The sequence below is a fragment of the Dreissena polymorpha genome, chromosome 1 (assembly GCF_020536995.1).
Source record: "Dreissena polymorpha isolate Duluth1 chromosome 1, UMN_Dpol_1.0, whole genome shotgun sequence".
Classification (NCBI taxonomy): domain Eukaryota; kingdom Metazoa; phylum Mollusca; class Bivalvia; order Myida; family Dreissenidae; genus Dreissena; species Dreissena polymorpha.
The window spans coordinates 43,825,653-43,850,113 of record NC_068355.1 but is presented as its reverse complement, the minus strand read 5'-3'; the positions used below and the strand labels follow the sequence as shown (position 1 = coordinate 43,850,113).

At 35.1% G+C, this 24,461-nt stretch overlaps 1 protein-coding gene across 2 annotated transcripts; it reads right to left on the bottom strand.

Moving 5' to 3' along the window:
- Window positions 1-6,604: 6,604 nt before the first annotated feature.
- LOC127878615 (protein DENND6A-like) lies at window positions 6,605-22,468 on the bottom strand. Of its 2 annotated transcripts, XM_052425144.1 has the most exons (18): window positions 22,314-22,468; window positions 21,821-21,859; window positions 21,473-21,515; window positions 21,190-21,299; window positions 20,636-20,716; window positions 19,285-19,390; window positions 18,841-18,920; window positions 18,193-18,255; window positions 16,617-16,672; window positions 15,724-15,784; window positions 14,413-14,474; window positions 12,695-12,790; window positions 11,532-11,692; window positions 10,233-10,297; window positions 9,816-9,905; window positions 9,161-9,427; window positions 7,863-7,937; window positions 6,606-6,946 (listed from the first exon to the last, which is right to left on the bottom strand). In XM_052425144.1, exons 1-18 carry the CDS (start codon window positions 22,455-22,457, stop codon window positions 6,827-6,829), a joined length of 1,719 nt encoding a protein of 572 aa, XP_052281104.1. In that variant the 5' UTR covers window positions 22,458-22,468; the 3' UTR covers window positions 6,606-6,826. The 2 variants fall into 2 exon arrangements, with proteins under 2 accessions (XP_052281111.1, XP_052281104.1); XM_052425151.1 differs by lacking the exon at window positions 18,193-18,255 and having other exon boundaries at window positions 6,605-6,946.
- Window positions 22,469-24,461: the final 1,993 nt, after the last annotated feature.

Sequence of the window (24,461 nt, the reverse complement as noted above, 5' to 3'; positions counted from 1 at the left end):
GTTTTCTCAATGCACAGGAATTAAAAGCTGACTTTAATATTATTGCATATGGCTAAAAAAAAGTTAAACAAAAATGAAGCATAATGTGTCAAATTATTTTTCTATTATGGGATTCTTAGATTACATTCACCAGTACAAAAACTTGCAATTGAAAAAGTTCACAATTGCCTTGAATGCCACTTCATTACACAAATATACCATAAACAAGAAACTGGATAACAAAACAAACAACTTGCTACTGTATAAATGTGCAAGTCCTACTCGGTGTCATCCCCCCCTTAGCCCCCTCACTGTTTTTCATGCTGATAATAAGGGGGCAGAGAAGTCTCCCTTGCCCGTATGTCCTTCTGTGTCTCAATTTTTTAAAGGACTTTTTTGCAATATGTGGAGTTTAGAAGTCAGCAGTTGAAAAACAAGTAATATGGTTTTCAGAAAACATGGTGCTCTACGTGAGGACATCTAATCTTTGTTAACAAATGAACCAATACAAATTGTTGTTCAATTTAATTATCTAGGCTGTGTTTTGAAATATACTGGGAATTTTGCTACAAATGAATTCGTTAATGGTAAATCTTTAAAAGCTTTGAATATTATGTTATATAATGTTTTTAAAGTCCAAAGACGTGTTGTGAATGGTTCTGTTGTGAATTGTTTGTTGCTTTTGTAGGTTCTACACTTAATTATGCGTCAGGAGTTTGGTGTATAAAAAAGTCTCATGATATTGAACATGTGCATCAAAATTTTGTAAATCTATATTTAATGTAAGGAAATCAACTTCATATGTACATAAGGCGACTAAGGGCAATAACCTTGATATATTAATTTTCCAGGTATACAAGAATCATATCGTATTGGTGTAAGATTATGAAAAGCGATAATATAATTATTTTAACTTTGTATCTTAGAAGATTGTAAACTAGGTAACTCTTACTGGTTGTCCTGTGTTAAGAAACTTTAAGATGATTTTGGGTTTTCCAGGGTATTTTTAAATCCTGAAAATATATGTAGTTCTTTACACACGCAGGTGTAAAGCTCTCAGTGTTTTCAGCTCTTGCTAGGTTGTCTAAGATGCCACCTACAAGTTCTTTGAAGTTATTATGGCTCATTGGGTCACTGTCGACCTGAAATGGCTTGAAGTCACCCGGGGGATGACTAGAAGCCGATTCATGTCACCCTGGGGTGACTTCAAGCCAATTCTAGTCACCCGGTCGGCTTGAAGTCACCTCAGGGTGACATGAATTGGCTTGAAGTCCCCTTAGGGTTACAAGAATCGGCTTCTAGTCACCCACCCGTGACTTCACACCATTTCAGGTTGACAATGGCCCAATGCGCTACACTCATTGGGTCATTGTCGAACTGAAATGGCTTGAAGTCACCCGGAGGTGACTAGAAGCCGATTCATGTCACCCTGGGGTGACTTCAAGCTGATTGTATTCACCTGTTGGACTTAAAGTCACCCCAGGGTGACATGAATCCGCTTAAAGTCACCCTGGGGTGACTTCAAGCCAATTCTAGTCACCCGGTCGGCTTGAAGTCACCTCAGGGTGACATGAATTGGCTTGAAGTCCCCTTAGGGTTACAAGAATCGGCTTCTAGTCACCCACCCGTGACTTCACGCCATTTCAGGTCGACAATGGCCCAATTCGCTACTCATTGGGTCATTGTCGACCTGAAATGGCTTGAAGTCACCCGGAGGTGACTAGAAGCCGATTCATGTCACCCTGGGGTGCTTCAAGCTGATTGTAGTAACCTGTTCGACTTAAAGTCACCCCAGGGTGACATGAATCCGCTTGAAGTCACCCAAGGGTGACAAGAATCGGCTTCTAGTCACCCCGGATGACTTCAAGCCATTTCAGGTCGACAATGACCCAATGAGCGTTATCATGGTTGATCCATTCCACAAGTGTATTCAATGGATCTGCAAGCCAGTTCACAAGCATAGAGAACTTCCCGGTCTTACAGCTGCTGGCAAGTCTTTGAGAGGGCTTGGTAAAGGCCATGGTTTCAACAAGCAGAACACCCTCAATATATGTAGAAAGCTTAACAATATTTATAGTTTTCTTTTTCCCTAATTAGAAACAAAATCCACTTTTTAACACTGGTCACGTGTAACTTAAAAAAGTATTCCTGCGTGAGAGCTGAAACTTTAAAAACATATTATTTATTAGCATGTGAGCCTGGATATCACTATATGTTGTTTCAGATTTTTTCTTACAACCAGAGTTGTGGCCCATTTTTATTTTAAAAAAACTTACAGATTTTTTAACTTGTGTCTGCTGTAACTTAAAAAGAATTGCTGCTCAAGTGTTAAAACATTATGAACAAATAATACAGCATGACAACATGCACACCTCCATTTTTTAGTTAGGATATTTTTAAAACAAACAAAGTTATGGCCCCTTTTTAGGCCAAAAAACGCACACCCTTCTTTCACTTGTTTTGCATGCAACAAAAAAGTTTTGCTGCTACAGGGCTGAAATTTTACAAACATATTAACCAGCGTGTGAACTTGCACCTTCATATTTGATTCAGTATTATTCCAAAAAAAGTGCAGTTTTCAGACAAACACAAAATGTTGGGGCACCTGTGTCTGGCAGACACATTTCTTGTTATTTGCTGCTGGTGAATTATGTATCTGTAATAAAAGTGATTGTTTATTATTTTCACAGTGTTTGCACATCTGATACTTGTTATGCCTTAGCTACTATTTACTTACAAACATGCATACGTGGACTCTTTTATAAATGAGTACAAGTTGCAATATTAATTTCAATGTAATTGTACAATGTATCTTAACATACTTTTAAAAAACATGAAGAAAAAATGCATTGACAATGTAAAATTTAGCTTAAATGTGTGACTTAAAATTCACAATTTGTTTTTTCGTTACAGGTTCAACATACTTACACAAAAGATTTATGCATGTTATAAAATATTATTGAAAATGAACGCATTCGATTATGCATACTTTTTTTATTTCACAAAAATATTTATATATACTGGTAGAACTGACAATAAATGCTTCTATTTAAAAAGCCAACAAATGTAAAACCCAAAATTTTAAAACTTGTTTCACATAATTACAATGTACTAAGCTAGAAGAAGGAATCACTTATGTAAAGATGATTTCATTGTATCAAAAAGTCTTAACAAAACATCTGATAAATAATCAACAGTAAATCATCATATTTTAATTATGCTATACAGTTGTCCAATGTCATTAATTTCAAACCAGAAACATTGTCCTAAGAACCCACATTAAAATTTATTTGCAAATACATGTACATTGCATTCATTTAAACTTGATGTTAGGGAAATCATTAAACTGCCTAGGTGATTATAAGGTAAAAAACATGCAAGACGCGCCAATTGCAACAAAAAAATGACTATGTTATAAATATATTTAGAACAGAAACAAACAATTATCCAAATGCAAGTAATTGACTCATTAAAAGAAAAACATCAAATAAGATCAAATAACAATCAATTTGGTGCAAATGGATTTTTTCTTTGCTGGACAATAGGTGAAAAAACATGCTTGAAACATATCTTCTATACAAACAAATGTGAGAAATAAGTATGAAATAATTTTTACAACTACTTATCACTGGAATTTCATTCTATGACAAGTGAATTTTATGTTGAAGTATATCCTGTAACAGCAGAGAGAGTGTTGACTTACATGGACACATGTCTTACATCAATAACAAGGGTCAATGAATTAACATAACAATTTAACAATGTAATGGTAAAGTGACTGTGAAAGTACAGGAACTTTAGAAGAATATCATATGTATTCTATGGTTGAGAAAAACTTGCAATGTCTTAGACAAAAATATATTTAAATATGAACCACTAATTGGTAATTGTTTATTTTTCATATAAATTAGGAACCTTCACCATCATATCTTTCCATTGACAGCTAAAATAAAGGCACATGTACATTCTATGCCAATTAACAAGTATATGTCTTACACCGTGGCCAGATTATATAATATCATTTTTTGCAACGACCATTTCAAAGTCTACCATTAATGTCAGCAACTGTACAAGAATCTTAGATAAAACATCTGTAAAATTCAGTTAGTAGTAAATAAGTAAAACCAACATTATACAAATTTCTATACAACTAAGCAGTCATCATTTGAACATTCCTCAAATATCATATGACCACTTTTAACAACTAAAGGTAATAAGATAACAAAGAAATCAGAAACCCAAAGACACTATAGTTGAAAACTTGCTTTGGAATGTACGTCATGTACTAATGGAATGAGATAGTTTTGATTGAAGTTTATGTGACCTTACAGTAAGAAACATGTGATTATATATCATGTCCTGATATATTATTTTGGAATTACTGCTTGCTAAACATTTCTTGACTTTATCTGTACATACAAGAGCATCATAGTATGATTTCTCTGATGCTAAAAGATGGTGGTTTTCAAAAAATATTATGATCACAGAATAATTATTTTAGGTCATTAATCAGTTTTAACTTTTTTTTACAAAAGACATGCAAAACATTTTGGGAGTTTCATTACAAATTCTGACAATTTTTAGTATATACATGTAAAACAAAAACAAATTCCAAACTAACTGTGTAAGCCATATAATGTAAGTAACTTTGGCCACGAGCTTTGCAAATTAATAAAATACAATGTACATGTATATCATTGATTAAAGCAATACAAGAATTTCTATAAAATTTAAGATTATCAAACAAAAGCACTAAAACACTATATAATTGGATAATAAAAAATGGCTTACAAAGTTATTTTATCTTAAGTCTTGTATCATGTCCATGGAAAACATACCGGGGTACATGTAGTATTGTTGCAATATATTCCTATCAATGAGATGGAGACAAAATTTATAATGAGGCATTGAAGACATGACATCAAAAACATGGTGGCAGTAAAAGACACAATACATGAGAGTATATATCCGAGACAATCTCTGATAATTAAAACAAGACATGTGTCCACAGTGCACAGATGACCCCTCATTCCACTATTATCTGAAAAATGAACAAGCTATATATGGTCAAAGTTGACTTTTGACCTCTCAGTGTGACCTTGACCTATGAGGTAATGAGACGGGTGATGAACACAACACCGAGTCTCTTCATAGTGGTCATTTGAGGTAAATAATCTTAAATTTCTCGAAAGGGAGGCATACAAAATAAAACAAAACATATGTCCATATGTTCATCTAAGGGAAAGACTTTTGTTTCAACGAGTCGGGATTATAAATTGGCATGGGTAAAGATGAGCCACTATTACCAGCAGTAACTAGTAAAACATGTGTAAAATTTCCTTTCTTTATAAGTTAAAAATAAGCAATTATGTTTTCAGAGAGTGGACAAAAGTTGTACATGTATTTCATTCAATAAATATAGATCTAAAACTGTTTAGTTCAGAACAACAAGAAAAATTGCACTCCATAATGTTGTTGCACCTGTATAGATAATAAATGCTTATTCACCTCACAACAAACAATGTGACTTGTTGCAAAATCCTGTTGCTAGAAGTGACAGACGTTATTGGCAAAAAAAAACACAACATAAGTAATTTAATGCTCCAATGAACATGCCCCATTTTATGGATCCACACAACTGTATGTTGACGAAAAAAAATGAAACCACAGTAGATCAATGCAGGATTGTTAACTGCATGACATACTATTTTACAATTTAACATAATGTAAATTTTTAACAATGGCTCTCATCATTAGGTCAGGAGAAACTGTTAACTGTTTTACTATTAAAGTTTTCTACTTCTAAATATGAGAGCCATACACCTTAACACTGAACCCTGCATACTGTTCAACAGCATGTCTGTCTAAATACTAGTAGGTGACATGGCTCACATTAGTTCCTCAGAAGGGCCTAACTTGCAGCTCTGTATACCTATTATTATCAGTCTTCAATATATCTGGGAAATCATGGCTCTTGTCAGATGTTTCCAAACAGACTGTCACTGAGCCGCATGCAACTGAAAACCTTCACAACATGTTTAAAAACTCCTGTTACCTATGTATTCAGTAGAGTATGACTACAAGCCCTGAATGCTGAATAACTGTTAGTCAACTCTACTGGAATCAGACATTTCTTGTCAGCTGTTCAGTTGGGAACTACATTTCACTGTAAACTGTATAACAGTTATTCAGTCAATGTGATTCACAGGTCTTGTAAGCTATTCAGTATGGAACTACTTTGTGCCATGAATGCTGTACAACTGTAATTCAGTCTAATTGATTCACAGGTCTTGTAAGCTGTTCAGTATGGAACTACTTTGTGCCATGAATGCTGTACAACTGTAATTCAGTCAATTTGATTCACAGGTCTTGTAAGCTATTCAGCATGGAACTACTTTGTGCCATGAATGCTGTACAAGTGTAATTCAGTCAATTTGATTCACAGGTCTTGTAAGCTATTCAGTATGGAACTACTTTGTGCCATGAATGCTGTACAACTGTAATTCAGTCAATTTGATTCACAGGTCTTGTAAGCTGTTCAGTATGGAACTACTTTGTGCCATGAATGCTGTACAACTGTAATTCAGTCAATTATATTCACAGGTCTTGTAAGCTATTCAGTATGGAACTACTTTGTGCCATGAATGCTGTACAACTGTAATTCAGTCAATTATATTCACAGGTCTTGTAAGCTATTCAGTATGGAACTACTTTGTGCCATGAATGCTGTACAACTGTAATTCACTCTAATTGATTCACAGGTCTTGTAAGCTGTTCAGCATGGAACTACTTCGTGTAGTGAATACTGTATAACTGTAAGGAATCTCTAATTGATTCACAGGCTCTGTCAGCTGTTGAGGACAGACTGTAGATCTGCAGGCAGGTTGTCAATGATCGCCTTCATATGCTTCTCCAGTTTGTGGATGCTTTCCTTTTTCACAGCCACTGAGTGAACTGCTGCAAACTTCTGAATAAATAAAGAGAAGAATTAAATACAAGAAGTTAAGTAAGCAAATAATTAGAAAATAATGTATAGAACTCTGATCTTGTAAATTACACCCTTCTGACAGATAATAAAAACATTGCAAAATGTATGTCACATTTTTGCCATCCACATCCACATGAATTTCAGAGACAAATGAATAGGGCCATACACATTGGATTCCATCTTAAGCATCTGCTTTAATTTTGAGACAAACAGAAACAAACAACTAGTTAATAAAAAAATGTCATCATTTCCTTCCAATGAAGTGGTTGGTATAAGGCTTTAATGTTAAACTATCAATATTTACAAGCATCATATTATAGGTTTGCTGATGTCAAATATTGATTTACCTTATTGTCAAAAAAATTGTTTTCTTAGTCATCCATCAGAAAGCCTACTCGAGATGCTAAACAGGGAATCCAATTTTCGTAGTGTATTTAAATAGTTTTCATATCTATATATAATTTTAAGCCAAATTGATTTGCAATTTCAATGAACAGTCTTGTTTTTAAATTCACCAATAGAACTATATAAATATTTTTTTTTTAATATGAAGACAGGCTTTTTTTTCCGGCAGCTTGCAAAGCAATAAGAACTTGAACAATTATTGACAACAACAAATAACTTTGCAAAGAACGTTGTGACATACACGTAAATTAGATCTTGCACTGCTACATAGTTTAAGAAAAAGTATTTATATTGTGTCATGTTGATACACAGAAAACTAAGACACAAGTTTGTGGCACAAAGTGCAGCAAGACAAACCAACCAATTAACCGACAGACCAACCAACAGAGTTATTCAAGTATCCCCCCCCCCCCCCCCCCCTCAAACACACAAAAGAATTTACTTTGTACACATGTTAACAAACTCAATCAAAACCAACATATTTGTTTACCAATTTCTCTCTAATACGCAGTATAAGGTCTACTATTTCTACTTCCTCTTTGTCCTGTATCCAATCTACTAGATCCTGAAAATAAGAAAACAATTACACATCATGCTCACAATTTCTAAAGACCTAAAAAAAAATAAAACGTGTTTAACATCCTTGTTTACATTTTTCAACACAGATATTCTCTTTTTTTTATTTTTATTTTTTCTTCAGAGATTTAATCACAGTATAAGTTTAATGCCAAACTGAAATAACAATTACTTTAACAAATTAATTTATATCATACTTTTTAAACTGCCTTTTAAAGCAATATAAATCCCCTTCCGGTGAAACTCCTCCATTTTCAGCAATATTTCTAGTCTATTTGTTGCCATAGCAACCGTAATTCTTGACATAAGAACAAAATGAAATGACTTGCATAATCTCCATATTGCCATCTATCTATGTTTCAAGTTTCATGAAAAAATATGAAGAACTTTTAAAGTTATCACAGGATCCAGAAAAGTGTGACAGACAGAGAGCAAACCATAACTCCCCTACTGTTTCACTGGTAGGGGACAACAATTCATTTTATAAGTCATTTTCTTCTAAACTTGATTTTCATGCCAAAATTGCTTGTTAAGGTAAACCTGTCTTTAAGTGAAAGGCAAATTTGGCATGCAAATGGGATTATACATATTTGTTGAAAACATAAGTTATCGGGTTGAAGTTCCGGTATTCTTGACGTTCATTTAAATTGTTGCCAATGAATGGTTCAAAGATTTATTATTTGTGATATCACCGTACCACTTGAAAGAGTCTCCAGGTGTAATAATTAATTTTAAATTTATTTTCTAATTAACTTGATTTCCATGAAAATATTGCCTGTAAACTAAAACATGTCTTCAAGTGTAAGGCAGTTAAAAAATGTGGCATACAAATGGGATAACATGAATGTTGATAATACATGTAAGTTATTGTATTAAAATTCAATGGTTCTTGCTGTTGATTGCCATTGTTGTCAATGAATGTTCAAACATTGATGATTTGTCATTCTACGAAGTCTGTGCTTAATGCTTGTGCGTAATGTATCATCCCAGATAAGCTTGTGCAGTTCACACAGGCTTATCAGGAATGACAATTTCCACTTTTATGTATTTTTTTTACAGGAAGTTTCTTTTTAACAAAATCACAGTAAAGGCAGAAAGTGGCCTCCCTGATTAGCTTGTACAGAATGCACAGGCTTATCTGGAAATACACATAACGCACAAGCATTAAGCCCAGATTTCCCAGAATGAGGTTCATTTGTTTGAAGACTTTACCGCTTGACATAGTGCCTCCATGTGGAGTAACTGCAGCTTCTGGTTCATCTCATACTGGCGATGCAAGAACCAGCCCTCAAAGTTGGGAGACTTCAGGAACTTCCTGTACAGCCCAACCCAGTCGCCCTTGAGAACACAGGTGAGCTGGGGACCAGCGATCTCCAGCGAGCGCAGAAACTCCTCTGTGTCAAACTCGCGCAGGCTGGGAGGGCCCTTGTGTGGAGAGATGTTCCTTTGTAGAGGCATGAGTGTTGCTATGTAGCGCTCCTGGAATAAGCACACATAAATATATATTGATATAAATATAAATTTATGTAAACGTTTCAATATTTTCTAAAAGATTGAGTTGTATATGCGATTTATTAAAGCTATAGTAATACAAATATACTTATAAAACACTGCCATTAAGGACACACATGATATATCTTTAAATTGTGACTTTTTATAACATAGAATAAAGAAAGTATATTTAGCAAGAAATCAGCTTAATAGTATTCATACCAGAAGCAACTTAACAGTGATTTTTACAGATCAATTTCAACTAATTTGACAATTGAATCATTTCTTTGCAAAAACAAAAAATAACATTTTCTTAGTTGCGAAGAAATTGCACAAACCTTCCTTGACCAAAGTCAAAACTTAGCCAAGTTCTTACCAAAGGAATCATAAAGCTGTGTGTAAGTTCCAGACAGTGCCTTCTTAGAATAGCATTTTGTACTTCTACTGGTCTTTTTGATTGCATGCCCTGGAATGTGAATTTAATCTATAAAGTACCAATAAAGCATGGCTCTATCATCAAGCACATTCATTAATGAATCTTTAAATCACTTTGCTAGTTATCATATTTTAAAGTATTAACATTATAGGACATTAAGATCATTTATATTACTATCGCATTCACAATTATTATGACAACTTCCAAAGGTAATCGAAATTGATAGTAAAACTGTTGCTATTGCTTGGAGTACTGGTATAAGTATTAGCTTCGCCATGATAAACAATGGACGCATTAAATAAAGGCATATTGTCAGAAATGTTAAAAGATCACCCGTATAAAATGTCACATACATACCTTGATTAATTTCTTTAGAATCTCCTTGTCCTTCATCAAGAAAGTCTTGTACTGTGTATAGACCCCTATGGACACATACATACAACAGTGAAATTCCATTGATGTTGTGAGCAAAATCTTTCATGATGGAAAATGAAAATTTAAGTACATGAAAATGAAACTATTGCTTCATTGACATAAAAAAGTCCATAATTGACATTAAACAATGTAATGAATTTCGTAAATTTCTTTTCAACCATCAATTGACCAATTCTGATACTAAATACAATAGGCCATTCAAAGAGTAACAACTTTTTACATGACGTGTATAGTCAATGGTGTTTTACAAAAATTTTGTTGGAGATTGCAACAAGAGATCATCAGTATTTAGCTGTTGGTGTGTATTCTTAAAAGTCATTTTACAGAAATCAAATTCAAACTAGATGTGTTTGTGAAACACTATGTCCCCCACACATATTTGACCTTTGACCTTGAATGATGACCTTGACCTTTCACCACTCAAAATGTGCAGCTCCATGAGATACACATGCATGCCAAATATCAAGTTGCTATCTTCAATATTGCAAAAGTTATGGCCAATATTAAAGTTTGACGCAAACAAACCAACAAACCAACAAACAGACAGGGCAAAAACTATATGTAAAATCAATACATCTACACTGCTCGTTGTTTGGGCTTTCATGTATAACCATGCTTAGAGTAAAGTGTTTTAAGAAAAGCTAGCAATGTAAAGTTTTGTTTCATATTAAATTCTAGCATACATAATTTCTATGGAAAGTTTGTTTCTGTTAAAGTTTTCCATCTTGAATTTAAGACAGAATGCATCTTTAAGCATACCAAATCCTAGCAAATATCTTTCACAATCAGTGCCTGTTATTACAGAGAACTACAAGTCCCTTTAAAAAGCATGCTGTTGTATAACCAACCACAGAGGCTCCAACTATTGTTAGAATGTTTATGCAAGACATGGCTCTATCTAAAAAGCACTCAAACAAGTTTACACCAAAACGTTTTCAGGAAATCTGCTTTCTTGAGGTTTACTTGAAGCCTTTTGGGACTGCTTCCGCAATGAGTACATGTATTATACCCTATTAAATTTCCCGGTGTTTTTTTTATAAAACATGAACTTCCACCTTAACATTACATGTACATCAAAATCCATTATATGACACTGTTCAATGATAAGTCGTCAAGGTTATAGTCCAGAGTTTTCAGGAAGGCTGCTTTCTTTAGCTTTCAACCATAAAATTACATAGAACTCCATTAAACAAAGTATGGCTGTATTTAAACATTACCCACCAGGCTTACAGTCCAGGGTTTTCAGTGAGGCTGCTTTCTTTAGCTTGTTGAAGCCTTTAGGTATGGCCTCCTCCGTCATCTCCCCTATCCTGAGGATGTGGGGCCAGTGTTGGAGAGTCTTAGCAAAGAACGGGTTTGTTACACCGAGTATAACTGGTGGACTGCAATGAGGAGTGGTCTAAAATAATTTACGCATTTGAACTTATTGACATTGTAGAACTAAACAACATGATTCACATGTGAAAATGACTTAAAGTATTACTAGCAGACTGAAAGGAATAATAGTATTAGATAGTTAACACTGATGATTCAACTCAGAATTATTTTTTTTTATCTTATTACAATTACCAGTAATACTTAAAAAAATTAAAAAGCACCATAATTCTGCCAAAATAAGTTGCAACTAGATCACAGACTTCAAAGTTATTCAGCTTTGAAAATACAGCGAAAATCTGCCAAGATTGAAAATTTTACACAATTTAGGGGAAAAGTATATATCGGTTGTATGTCTGACAAAATGTGTCACTGACAAAATGACATCCTTTAAAATAATCCACACAACTAGGTAATTTACAATTCAAAATTTGCGCAAAATCTACCTACAAGTTGAAGTTTTATGTATATATTATCTATATTTGAACAAATGACAAAGGGAAGTAATTCCACTTTGAAAGTTGGAGAAAAAACAATAGTATTTTCAGAGCAGCTGGGTAAACAGAATATTTGGGAAATTATGGTGGAAAAAAAAACAAGTGCCATTATTCTGCAAAAAAGTATTTGCAACAAAAATTCATTTCTTTACAATAATCTTCAAATTAAGGTCATTCAGCTGAGATAGTTTGAACAAAATCTACCAAGCAGTTTCAGAAAACTTAAAACAAAAAAAATGTTGGACTATATTATTTAGTGGAAAAAAATGCCATATTCTATAGCCTATAACAGATAAAGAGTTATCATTCTGCCACGATTGGACCAGCCATACTTTGTTCCTTTATCATTATCTGCACATTCATGTGTGATTTTTTTACAGAAATCAACCCAGCCAGTTGAAAACACAAGCTGACTGACATGTGTAAGGACATACATGTATATAACTGCAATGCTTTATTGCCCCCAACTGTATGGGGGTATGAAAAATAATTATCATATAAAGCGACTCTTACGGAGCCTGTGTTTTGGTTGTGTACTCCTTGAATTCGCTGTCATGTATGGTGAAGTATGGGCGGTAATCAGAACAGTAGTGTAGAGGGGAGATCAAACTGAAAGAAAAAAAATAGATCAATTATTCAATTGGATTTGAGCAGATTTAGCAGAAGAAACAAGAGCTGCCCTCGACAACAAGCACGACAGTTCTTCCGCTTTGATAGTATGATGTTCGTTTTCTGTCAGCAACCTAATACAATGACCACAAGATGTATTTGAAGCTGAACATCAGTTCTGTAATAGTAATATAGTTTATAAAAAAACTAAAAGATGAACATTGATTAAGTACAACAAGAAATGTGTTCGTGCCAAGAAATTAGATTTTAAAATTATTGCCAATAAATGTAGCTGAAGGTAATTAACTTTGCAAGTAACCTGGCATAATAAGCTACTCCCAGAAAATATTACAGCACTATACCTCCCCCAGACTTCATTTAATGAGCAGAAAACATTTTCCTAGTTTTGGTACAGTGATTTTAATCCCATTGGCACCAATTGCAATGCCAATATAGGTCTGCATGTAAGCTTCATTAACACAAAATAATAGACCCTAACTTAAGCTATTGAGCACAAACACTTTTTCTATTTGTAGTGACCATGACCCCAACTACCTCAAATGCAATCCCTGTATAGATCAGCATGTCATCTACCATGTCAGCTTTAGATTTCATGTTTACATTAAAGAAATGTCCAATTAAAAAAAAAAGTTCATTATGAACTAAGATATTTTAAAGCTGTTGAGATACTGCACAAGCATTCAGCTGTCAGACGTATGAATCAAAATCTAATTGTCCCCTACCGGTAAAACCGGAGGGGACTTATGGTTTCCGCTATGTCTGTCAGTCTGTCTATCACATTTTTCTGGATCCTGCGATAAATTTTAAAGTTCTTCATATTTTTTCATGAAACTTGAAACATGGATAGATGGCAATATGGAGATTATGCACATCATTTTATTTTGTTCCTACGTCAAGAATTCTGGTTGCTATGGCAACAAATATAAAAAAATGCTGACAATGGTGGAGTTTCACCGGTAGGGGACCATATTGCTTGGCAATCTCTTGTTACTTATGTGCTTATAATGTTTAAAGAATGTTAAATTTTGTTAGACTATTTCTGATTATAACAAACTAATAAGGACACAGGTAGAAGTTACTTGAAATTCTTCAATAAATTCCTAACATAAGTTTCATGTTTGGTACCCCAAAACAATCCTGTTACCAACATAAAGCTCTCAGAAAAATGAATCAAAATCCAATTACTGATGTGCAGATATTCTTCAATTAATTCCTCTCATAAGTTTCATTTCTGGTACCCCAAAACAATCCTGTTAGTCTTATGATAGAAGTCACGACCACCATATAATTCAACATTTTTAAAATCAGTTTATATATGTCATAAACCAAAACACTTGCGAAAGTTATGTTACACAATGAAAGCCACATCATGCGAAATGGGCTTTATGCCATATGTGGCCAGCATATCTCAACACCAGCCTAGGCAATCGGATAATGTGGACGGGAGTTTCCCTGTCAGCTGTAAAGTCACCCAAGGTTTTGTGGTCTCAATAGCAGACAGGGTAACTCCTGACTAGCATGCAGCTACGCTGGCTTCATATGGCATTAGACATATTTTCACATGGCACAGCTCATAATAGCTAATGTTCCTTGCAGCATACCTGACAAGAGACTGCACAGTACTGGAGGTAACAGCTGGGGAGGCAGCCATCACTACTATAGGCTGCAAAACAGACACATTTACTGGAATAAAGCGCTTAATAATCCTTCATGAGAACACGTCTTTAAAAAACAAGAAGTGTGTTTGTAAGAAGCACAATGCCCCCAACTGCGTCACTTTGAAGCCATATATTTGACCTTTGACCTTGAAGGATAACCTTAACCTTTCACCACTCAAAATGTGCAGCTCCATGAGATACACATGCCTGCCAAATTTCAAGTTGCTATCTTCAATATTGCAAATGTTATGACCAAGGTTAAAATTTTGGGACAGAATGACAGACAGACATATACAATGACAGACAGGCCAAAAGCAATATACCCCCATGCATTCGATCTGGGGGCATAACAATAAAAAGATATGGGTTGTGACAAAAATAGACATTGTTTGCTAAAAAAATCCGGAAAATTAGACCAGGAGTCTGAGAACGCAGGTCCCCAATGGAGATAAAGGGCAATGTCCCCACCCCCTCAACCCCTCTCTAATTGTACTATTTTATAGTATTTCTAGTTGCAATTTTTGTGAACACTATGCAAAATATTATCTATCAGACCGTCTATATCACCGCATGTGTATTTGTCATTATAGGTTTGTTTATAGTATAGACGTAAAAAATAAATTTAATCAGCGAAAAATACTGTATCCGAAAAAGACAATCCGAAAAATGTACGTGTTTTGCACATGAAATAAAATGTGTATATCATTTGAATGCCAAAAAATGATAACCATTTACCAAGCAAATACGTTATCAAAATATAATTTGGTTAACATAGTGCTTTACAATATGCTATTGAGCTGCTTTACTTTGCTTATCGATCACTTAAAATATTTCATGATAAATGTGCAACATTTCGTTGACTTGTAATAATTTTGGAAAGTAGCGACGATTTACTGTAAGTTATCGTTTATATCCGTGCCATCGGCTAGCAAATCAAAAATAATAAATAAAATACTGGGCATAATCGGTAGCGAGCGCTAAGACGATGAAGCTTCAACAAATATATTAATTTCGTTCTCAATTTATGGCGCTTTCATACTAAATTCCCCTACCTCCCCCCCCCCATTTCAAAAAAATATCTAATTGGATTTTCATTCATCGCAAAATCTACCCTGGTTGGCTGAAATCCGGATTTCCGGAATATTCCGGAAAATTGAAACCCCTGAGCAATAATAAGCATGTCCCGAATAGCTTATAATTATTAAGATATTTTATTCAATTATGTAATTGTCTTACAGAAAAAAATGCAGTTACCTCGCCTGCAATGACTAGTTCCCACAGCATCTGTATATGAGGTAGAATACTCTGAAAAGGACTGAATGACAAGAACATTATTCAACCTGCATCATAACATATGCCATATGTGGCCAGCCTTGCTACGGACCAGCCTGTGCATTTGCGCGAGCTAGTCAGGATATACGCTTTCTGCTTATGAGACAGGAACAGGATAGCTCCTCATCAATCTATGGGACTGGGCAAGCTGGTCTGGAGCTATGCTAGCAATATATCGTTTTAGATCCATTTGTGCATGACTAGGCTCATTCCAAAAACCCTGCCTTCAGTTAAGAATATTTTAATGTGCTGCATGTAAAACATTCAAGGTCACATTCAGTATATTATAAAACAATGTTAGATGAAGCAGGAATGACATTGACATTAAAGAGGTGAAAAGCAAAATACAACATGTAAAGATAATTCCAAGGCCAATATCACTCTGCAGTATGGGGCTTGGGATCATTTTTTTAAGTTAGCTGAGATATAAAGCCCACAAACATATTTCCTAAGTTTAAAGAAAATAACAAGAGCTGTGTGTGTGAAACACAATGCCCGTTACTGCTCCGCTTTGAAGCCATATATTTGACCTTTGACTTTGAAGGATGACCTTGACCTTTCACCACTCGAAATGTGCAGCTCCATGAGATACATGTGCATGCCAAATATCAAGTTGCTATCTACAATATTTCAAAAGTTATGACCAAGGTTAAAGTTTTGGGACAGAATGACAGACAGAATGACAGACAGACAGGCCAAAAACAATATACCACCGATCATCAATCCGGGGGCATAAAAAAACATTAAACTCTTAAGACTTGCAGAAAGTGAAACTGGTAAAAACATAATTCTAAAGAGCCATAACTCCAACTAACCTGTAGATATCCACTTCAAAAAGAGATGGCAAAACACTCTGAGCTGGAACCACAGGCTGAAACATTGCAATATAAATACTGGTACTGAAAAAATGCACTCAGTAACTTAATATTACTTGAAAATGTAATTATTTGAAACTTTACTCTGAAAACTGTGTGTCTGTAAAAAAAAATCATGTACACAGATGCCTCTCATGACAAAGCTTTTTTGCTGATTATTTTTTGCGTTCATGCTTTATTATCTTCAATTCTAACAGATAAGCTGATGTTATGATACATACACAATACTTTTTCTGTGACAGCAATATACATTTTATACATTATACATCATCATGACAAAATGTTACTTCAAGGATATGTATATGTCTGTATTTCTGGCATTTTCCATAGCTTTATATTGAAAATAATCTGGTTAATTGTACAGCAAGCTTTGCAATTGTGTCACCCACTGTGAGTTTAAACTAAACATCATTAAGTGACATACTCATCATGTGACCCTCTACCATCACTTTCTCCATCAAACAGGGGTGTGATCTAAGAACAACATCAGGGGAGGAAAATTCCCTACCCCCCTAGCAGGGTTCAACTTATTTCTTAGTTTGTATATAGATCTAGAAAAAATAGTACCGGTAACTATTTGTAACAAGACTATTGCCAAGCAATCAAAGTCCCCTACAAGCTACACCATTGTCAGAAATTCAACCATTGTCGGAATATTTTTTTAAATATTTGTTGCCATAGCAACCAGAATTTTTGACGTAGGAGCAAAAGGAAATGACGTGCATAATGTCCATATTGCCATCTATCCATGTTTCAAGTTTCATGAAAAATTATAAGAACTTTAAAAGTTATTGCAGGATCCAGACAACCACCATTTTCAGCAGTATTTCTAGTCTGTTTGTTGCCATAGCAACAATAATTTTTGCTGTAGGAACAAAATGAAATGACGTGCATAATGTCCATATAATTATTGCCATCTATCCATGTTTCAAGATTCATGAAAAAATATTAAGAACTTTTGAAGTTATCGCAGGATCCAGAAAAGTGTGATGGACGGACAGACAGACAGACGGAGCACAAACCATAGGTCCCCTCTGGTGAAACCGGTAGGGGACTAAAAACTAGTTTGCATTGAAAGGGAGGAAATCAGCTGAAAGGAGGAGAAATCACACCCCTGATCAAATGATGACACCTACCAACCATTTACTATTTGAAACTGCACAGTTTAACACTATGGTCATTAAACTACTATTGGTGACAGTGGCCTATGCTTTAGTGACATGACTTGCTTACCATTTCTTCTGGTTAATTTACAAGCCCAACTTAAAGTGGCATGTTGTTTAGTGAAATGCTAAACTTACCATAGTCTTTGGTTTATTGACATACCTGATCTGCCATGGTCTTTGGTTAAGCAAATTGCAATACTTAAAATGACCTGTGGTTTTATTAATTAGCCATACTGACCGTTCCTGTGGCTAATTGAAAAGAAAATTGTGGCTTGTGGTTTTAAGACATGCAAGACTGACTATGGCCTGTGATTAAGTGTCATGCCAGAATTAACGTGGCCTAGACTTACCATGGCCTGTGGTTTAGTGTTGAGAGTTCCAATACGCATGTCGACCCTAGACGGGATTGTAACCTACATGACACAAGCACGCCACTATAAGCACTGACAGAAATAAACATAATGAACTAAAAAAGATTAATGAAAATAAAGGGCATAATTGATGTGTCGAATGTAAACAAAAAGTAATTAGTTCAGAAAGTGATGGAAAAATATATTTGTATTAAGGTACAGGACAATTTTATGAGTACAAAAATAGTACTCATAAATTAGACAAATTAAGTACTGAAACACGGATCACCAAAAACAAAACTGTTAAAATCATTAAAAGCTTATCTCAGCTACATGCATTTTACATAAAAATTAAATGCATTAAGTCCATTAAAATGTACAAAGAGGCCTAATCAAAACCTCCAAATGAAAGTAAACAACAAAATTAAAAGTTGAAAATGATTTTGCTCAAAGGGTCTACAAGTATTGAAATAATACAAAATCTTTCACCAGTGAATGGAAATGTTGACATTAATGTTGCACCAAGTATTTCTTCATATTAAATTATTTCACAAAATAAACTGACCATAGTACACAGATCTGAGATAAGCAGAGTCTTGCATGCACAACTGTTAGCTTCAATAACATATCATGTCTTTATGGACCTACCTGTAGAACTGTGCCAAAAATTGGCAAATTCATAGTCTCACCAGGAATGGGGGCATTCCACTGGTCAATATCATGACACGCTGAAATATGCAATATAACCATGATTTTAAATGGTAATAATGCAGTCCAGAAAAGATCAACACCATTATTGTTTAATGAATATAGAACGCTTGGAGACTTTTCTAACGCAACACTTTTCAAACTTGAATATCTCAGTAATGAGTTCAGATTTTGATTTAAAATTGCATATGTGATCATTTGACTATATTCTGTGCAAAATAACAATAAAACCATTCATTCATGGCTATCTGGCGCTTTTGCACGTGGGGTAGGTGTTGTATCATCTGGTGATAGTATTTCTAGAGGCATATAACAAAGAAAAAATGTGTTGTTGTGTTTTATCAATTTTTCACTGGGCTCTTGCAGAAAAATAATCCTTTTTACCTGCTTCTAGGCTTGGTTCCCCGTTCTCAAAGAATTCTGGGGCAATTATGCTGACTAGCTGTGAGAACAGGGCTACAAACGGCAGTCGTGATATCAACACCACCGACTGAAATGAGACCACTCACAAAGTCATAATTTGGCATTTGAAAAAAACAACAGGTTTTTTACCTGTAAAGCTGCTTGACCAATTGCAAATAACTAATAAAGTCACTCTTCATTTTAATTCAATTTAACATCAAGAAACTTATTGAGAGTTGTCAAACTATATAACAATAGTACGTATTAGACTTGTACTATGAATTATCAATAATGAGTTACAACTTTAATTGATAACCATGATAAATGAATAAGTTCCACCGTATATGATACTTTAGATTGACAGCCTTCTGCTTGTACTTCAATTTGCAACTAGAGCTTTGTCACAGACGAAACGAATACCCCGACATGCCGCATTGACACAGAATATTTTGCATGTTGTCTTCACAAAAAACAGCCGACACCATTCTCAATGTTTAAAAAGCACTAAGTGACCCCCTGATCTAGTTTTTGACCTGCCATGAACCATGTTCGAACTTGGCCTAGACATCATCTAGATACAACTTCTGACCAAGTTTGGTGAAGCTTGGATGAAAACTACTTGAATTAGAGAGCAGACACCATGCTCAATGTTTAAATTGCACTAAGTGACCCCGTGACCTAGTTTTGACCCGGCATGACCCATGTTTGAACTTGTCCTAGACATCATCTAGATACAACTTCTGACCACGTTTGGTTAAGATTGGATGAAAACATCTTGAATTAGAGAGCGGACACTTAATACAGACAGACAGACCGACCGACCGACAAGCTCACTCCTATATACCCCTGACTTCGTTTGTGGGGGTATAATTAACAATATAATTTACCATATCTATTTATTTGCTTGAATATCTAAGCTTAATCACGAGTTTTGCAGCAGTGATCTTCATGTAAACACAAATTAACATGAGCCTGCAACTCCTAAGCTTGTAACTCTTTGCTCACAGTCTTTTTATATATGTGGACTTTAAATGTAAACTTGGTCTAAATAAGTAAACATGTATAACCCTTTAGACAATTACCACTTAGATACGTACTTTCACGCATTTGTAGTCCCTCAGAAAGTTTAATTTAATTAAAGACTTTTCTTACTAGATTCAAATGTTTAAGGCTTCATTTCCAACCCTTAGATACTGATGAGCAGCAAACAGCATAAAACCTGAACAGACTGCGAGTTTGCACATTCCATTTTTAGTTTGCCTCTGAGTGGGAAAGGGATAAGAGTCCATGATTGTTTGGTGTAAATGCTAACTAATTTAAGGAAAAATCTTACCTTCTGAAAATAGCCCCTTCGTATAGATTTATCTTTGGTTTGTCGAAAAAACACAAAGCCATAATAATGAGCATCATCACTCTACAAAACAGAAGGAGCAACGTTGGATTGCATGAGTATATTGAGATGCAAAATGAAATTCTGCATGAAAAAATGGCAGCCCATTAATATTAGTCAAACAATTTAAAGTTACGATAAGTCATATAGAAAGTTTAATGTGCTTTTTCAATTAAAGCATAATAAATAATATTTCTAAAAAAAATGCATTTAATAATACATAGGTCTTTGTCTTTGAAATATACTATAATAAACCAACATACATGCCAGTTTAATTCAGGTGCAACACCAATGAGGCAAACAGAAATTAAAAGGTAAACAGTTGCAAAAACATTATTATTTTACTGATTTCATTGTGTGTTTTTTATTAATAAATATCAATAACATATGATTTCACAAGATTCAATTTTTAAATATTAGGAAACAGCTGCATGCAACTCCAAAGACTATTTAACCAATATCCGAACCTGAAAAAAGAAGCATTGACTTGGGCTAACCTTGAGCTGATGTGGACAGTCGTTATTGAAGTCCACTAGTGACTGAACCATCTGTCTGCGGCCTGGGCACTGGCGGATCCGAAAGTGAAACTGAGTGTCTCCCATACAGCCTGAACAAGAACAAGAACAGATGCAAACAACAAGACAGTTTACTTTATGTTAAATCACAAACAATAATACATTAATTAAAGATGTATGCAAACATATACTACAAGTTATTGATGAGTTTTAATTTATTATATAATGTCAAGATTATGATTGAAGATACTTTTATGAACCTTACCTGAATTTGAATCCGGAAATGAAAGATAGCAGATGTTCATTTTCTGGAATGAGGAATAACATAGGACTTCAATCATATATTAAGAAATAAATGTATAGATTCTACAAACAGATTTCATTTATAAATGACACACAGAAGCAAAAGCTAAGTGTGTTATTTGCGGGATTGGCTTTCACTTTCCAGAAGAAATGGAATCCTTAAATTAAAATACCGCATACAAACATGCTGTATCAAGCGCTACTGAGATTCTGAGAACACTGTGTACGCTGGCTTTGAGTAAAAAGACATCACAATAAACAGTTAGGTGGCTAAACAAATATGAGTTAGATACCATAAGAAATCTAGTACCTCTTTTTCTGTCATCCGTATGTGGCTTGGGTAGATAATCTGAAATTAAATATACATAAGTAAATCCACTGTAAAGCTGCTGATGTCCTGATAAAACTGAAAGCACAAACATATTCTTTTTTTTTTACATTACTTCTTCAATTACAGAATTAAGGAAAATTGGTATTAAAAATATCTTGAATTTGCTAACAAAGTGTAAAACATTATTTAGAGGGCTCCAAATTGTCATGGACAACCAAAAAATAAATCCAGACAAGTAAAAAATTAATATCTTAGTCTGACATTTCATGGACAATATTTTCCTAAGGCCAGAATCCGAATAGGCATAGGTACAGGAGGGCATGTTTCTGCCTCATTATAATAAGACAGAGTGGCATATGTTTTAAAAGGCCTAATTCCATATTAGTAATCTTCACAAGTTAGCCATTAGACAATGCCATTGAAAATGTACGGGTCAGTTTGCCCAGTTGCGAAGAAAGCTACTAAACTGTACCTCCATGGCTTGACCAAGTTCCAGGTCAAATGTGACAACACAGGCACAGTGGAGCCAATTGGAGAACCGATCCCACGGTAGAGCGGTAGGAGATTTGGGAACATGTTGTGTGGGAGTCAAACTTTCTCTTGTCTCATCCTCCATTTTTGTTTATGTTTCGGTGGATTAAAACCGAAGATATCCGCATAGAGCTTTTTAATTGGTATAGTATAGTTTTGCACATAGTGGTCGTTGTCGAATATGGGAGTTATGCAGTCAAAGTAATTAAAGGGGCCTTTCTTTAGGTAAATTGACAAAATAAAAAAAAAGGTTTCAGATTCGCAAATTTTCGTTGTAGTTATGATATCTGTGAGGAAGCAGTAATACTGATCATTTACCATGCTCTAAAATATCCATTATATTAATCTTTTGACGATTTAAAAACCTGAAAATTATAAAGCGTTGCAACGCGAAACGAGTGAATAATTTGGAGAGTTCCGTTGTTGTCGTTAAAGTTTGTGATACTACGAGGATTGCCTATATAAAATATAAAATACATCACTCACTGTATGAGCACGGTTGGCCGAGCGGTATACGCGATAGACTTTTACTCCAGGGCTCAGTGGTTCGAGCCCAGTTTAGCTCGATTGGTAATCTTCGGCTCGGGTACTGCTTACATGTACCCCGCAGGGGCAGATCCAGGATTTCTGGTTAGGGGGGGGGGGCGGGATATTGAAAGATTTTCTGAGGGTCAAGGGGGCCAGGATTTTAGTGATTTTAAAGGCTGTGACAACCACTTTTCGAGCATGTCATGCCTTATATACTTTAATCAAAGGACCTTATTATAATGAAAAAAGTGCATATTTTATCGTTTAGGGGGTCCAGGGGCTGAAGCCCCGGGAAGCTTCACGATTTCAATGATTTTGACAACCACTTCTCGAGCATGTCACGCCTTATATACGTTCATCAAAGTACCTTCTTATAATGCCAAAAAAGTGCATAGTTTATAGTTTTGGGGGTCCACGGGGGCGAAGCCCCCCCCCCCCGGAAGCTCCATGATTTTAGTGATTTTTTAAGGCTTTGAAAAATTTAATTCGTTGATTTAGATCTAGTTAAGTGTGAAAAATTAAATGAATTGATTATACTTTGGCGATTTTAGGGGGGGGGCGTACGCCGCGTCCGCCCCCCCCCCTGGATCCGCCTTTGCCCCGGGTACTCTTAAGAATACTCACATGTACCCGGTCGAATTAGACTGTACCCGAGTTGTATACCCGCCCAAAATCGTAAAACGCGCTACCGATTACCGTAAACCGAGCCGACAATTACCAATCGAGCCCCAGTTAAGGGTTACATTTTTTCTTTCTTTAATTTAATTCTTGATTTTTTTTCAGGAGCTTTTTCTTTCCAATGTTTACATTTTTCAATATAAAGCATTTGATGACAAATTTCAATACATGCCAAAATATAGGAAAAGCCCTTTTAAAAAGGAAAATTAATTTCTCAACTGAACTGCAAATAAAAATAAAAACACAAACGTTTCAAAATCCAATTTCTCATTTTTAAACCAACTCAATTTTTTTAGCTGCAAACTCCCCCCCCCCCCCCCCCCGATATTTTTAGCACATGCGGATATATGCTTTCCCGGATATACGCCATCCTTGACATTGGTCCTGCCGACATTGTTCGCCCAGTGCTCCAGCTAGGCCTAAATCGAAGGGCGTCCCGCCCTGCCCTCCCGAACCTCCGCCCTGCCCCCCGAACCTCCGCCCTGCCCCCCCCCCCAAAAAAAAAAAAAAAAAAAATGTTTTTTCATATGATTATTCATAAATCTCTTATTACATTGTAATTACTTTAATCCTCATTGTAGACATTATATTTGAATGGTTTAATAATAATGGAAATAATACAATTATTTATAACATATAAATTAACATGCAATAGGACGCATTTCAGAAACACCCGCGCGCTCGTACGTGCCCTTTTCACAAAATACTGCGCGTCGAAAGTGCCCTTTTGACAAAATACTGCGCGTCGAAAGTGCCCTTTTGAATAATAAGCCCCCCTGCCCTTTTCAAATCCTAGCTGGAGCACTGGTTCGCCTCATGTTTTCACAATTTCATACCTGATACAATTATTTTATTACAACAAATAAAGCCATTAAGATACCGA

Coding starts and splice junctions, on each gene's coding strand:
- LOC127878615 (XM_052425144.1), bottom strand. CDS start 22,457: ATGGAGGATGAGACAAGAGAAAGTTTGACTCCCACACAACATGTTCCC. Junction 15,785..16,616: donor TTTGAAGTGGATATCTACAG/GTTAGTTGGAGT, acceptor CTTGTCATTCAG/TCCTTTTCAGAGTATTCTAC. Junction 12,791..14,412: donor ACTGTGCAGTCTCTTGTCAG/GTATGCTGCAAG, acceptor TTTTTCTTTCAG/TTTGATCTCCCCTCTACACT.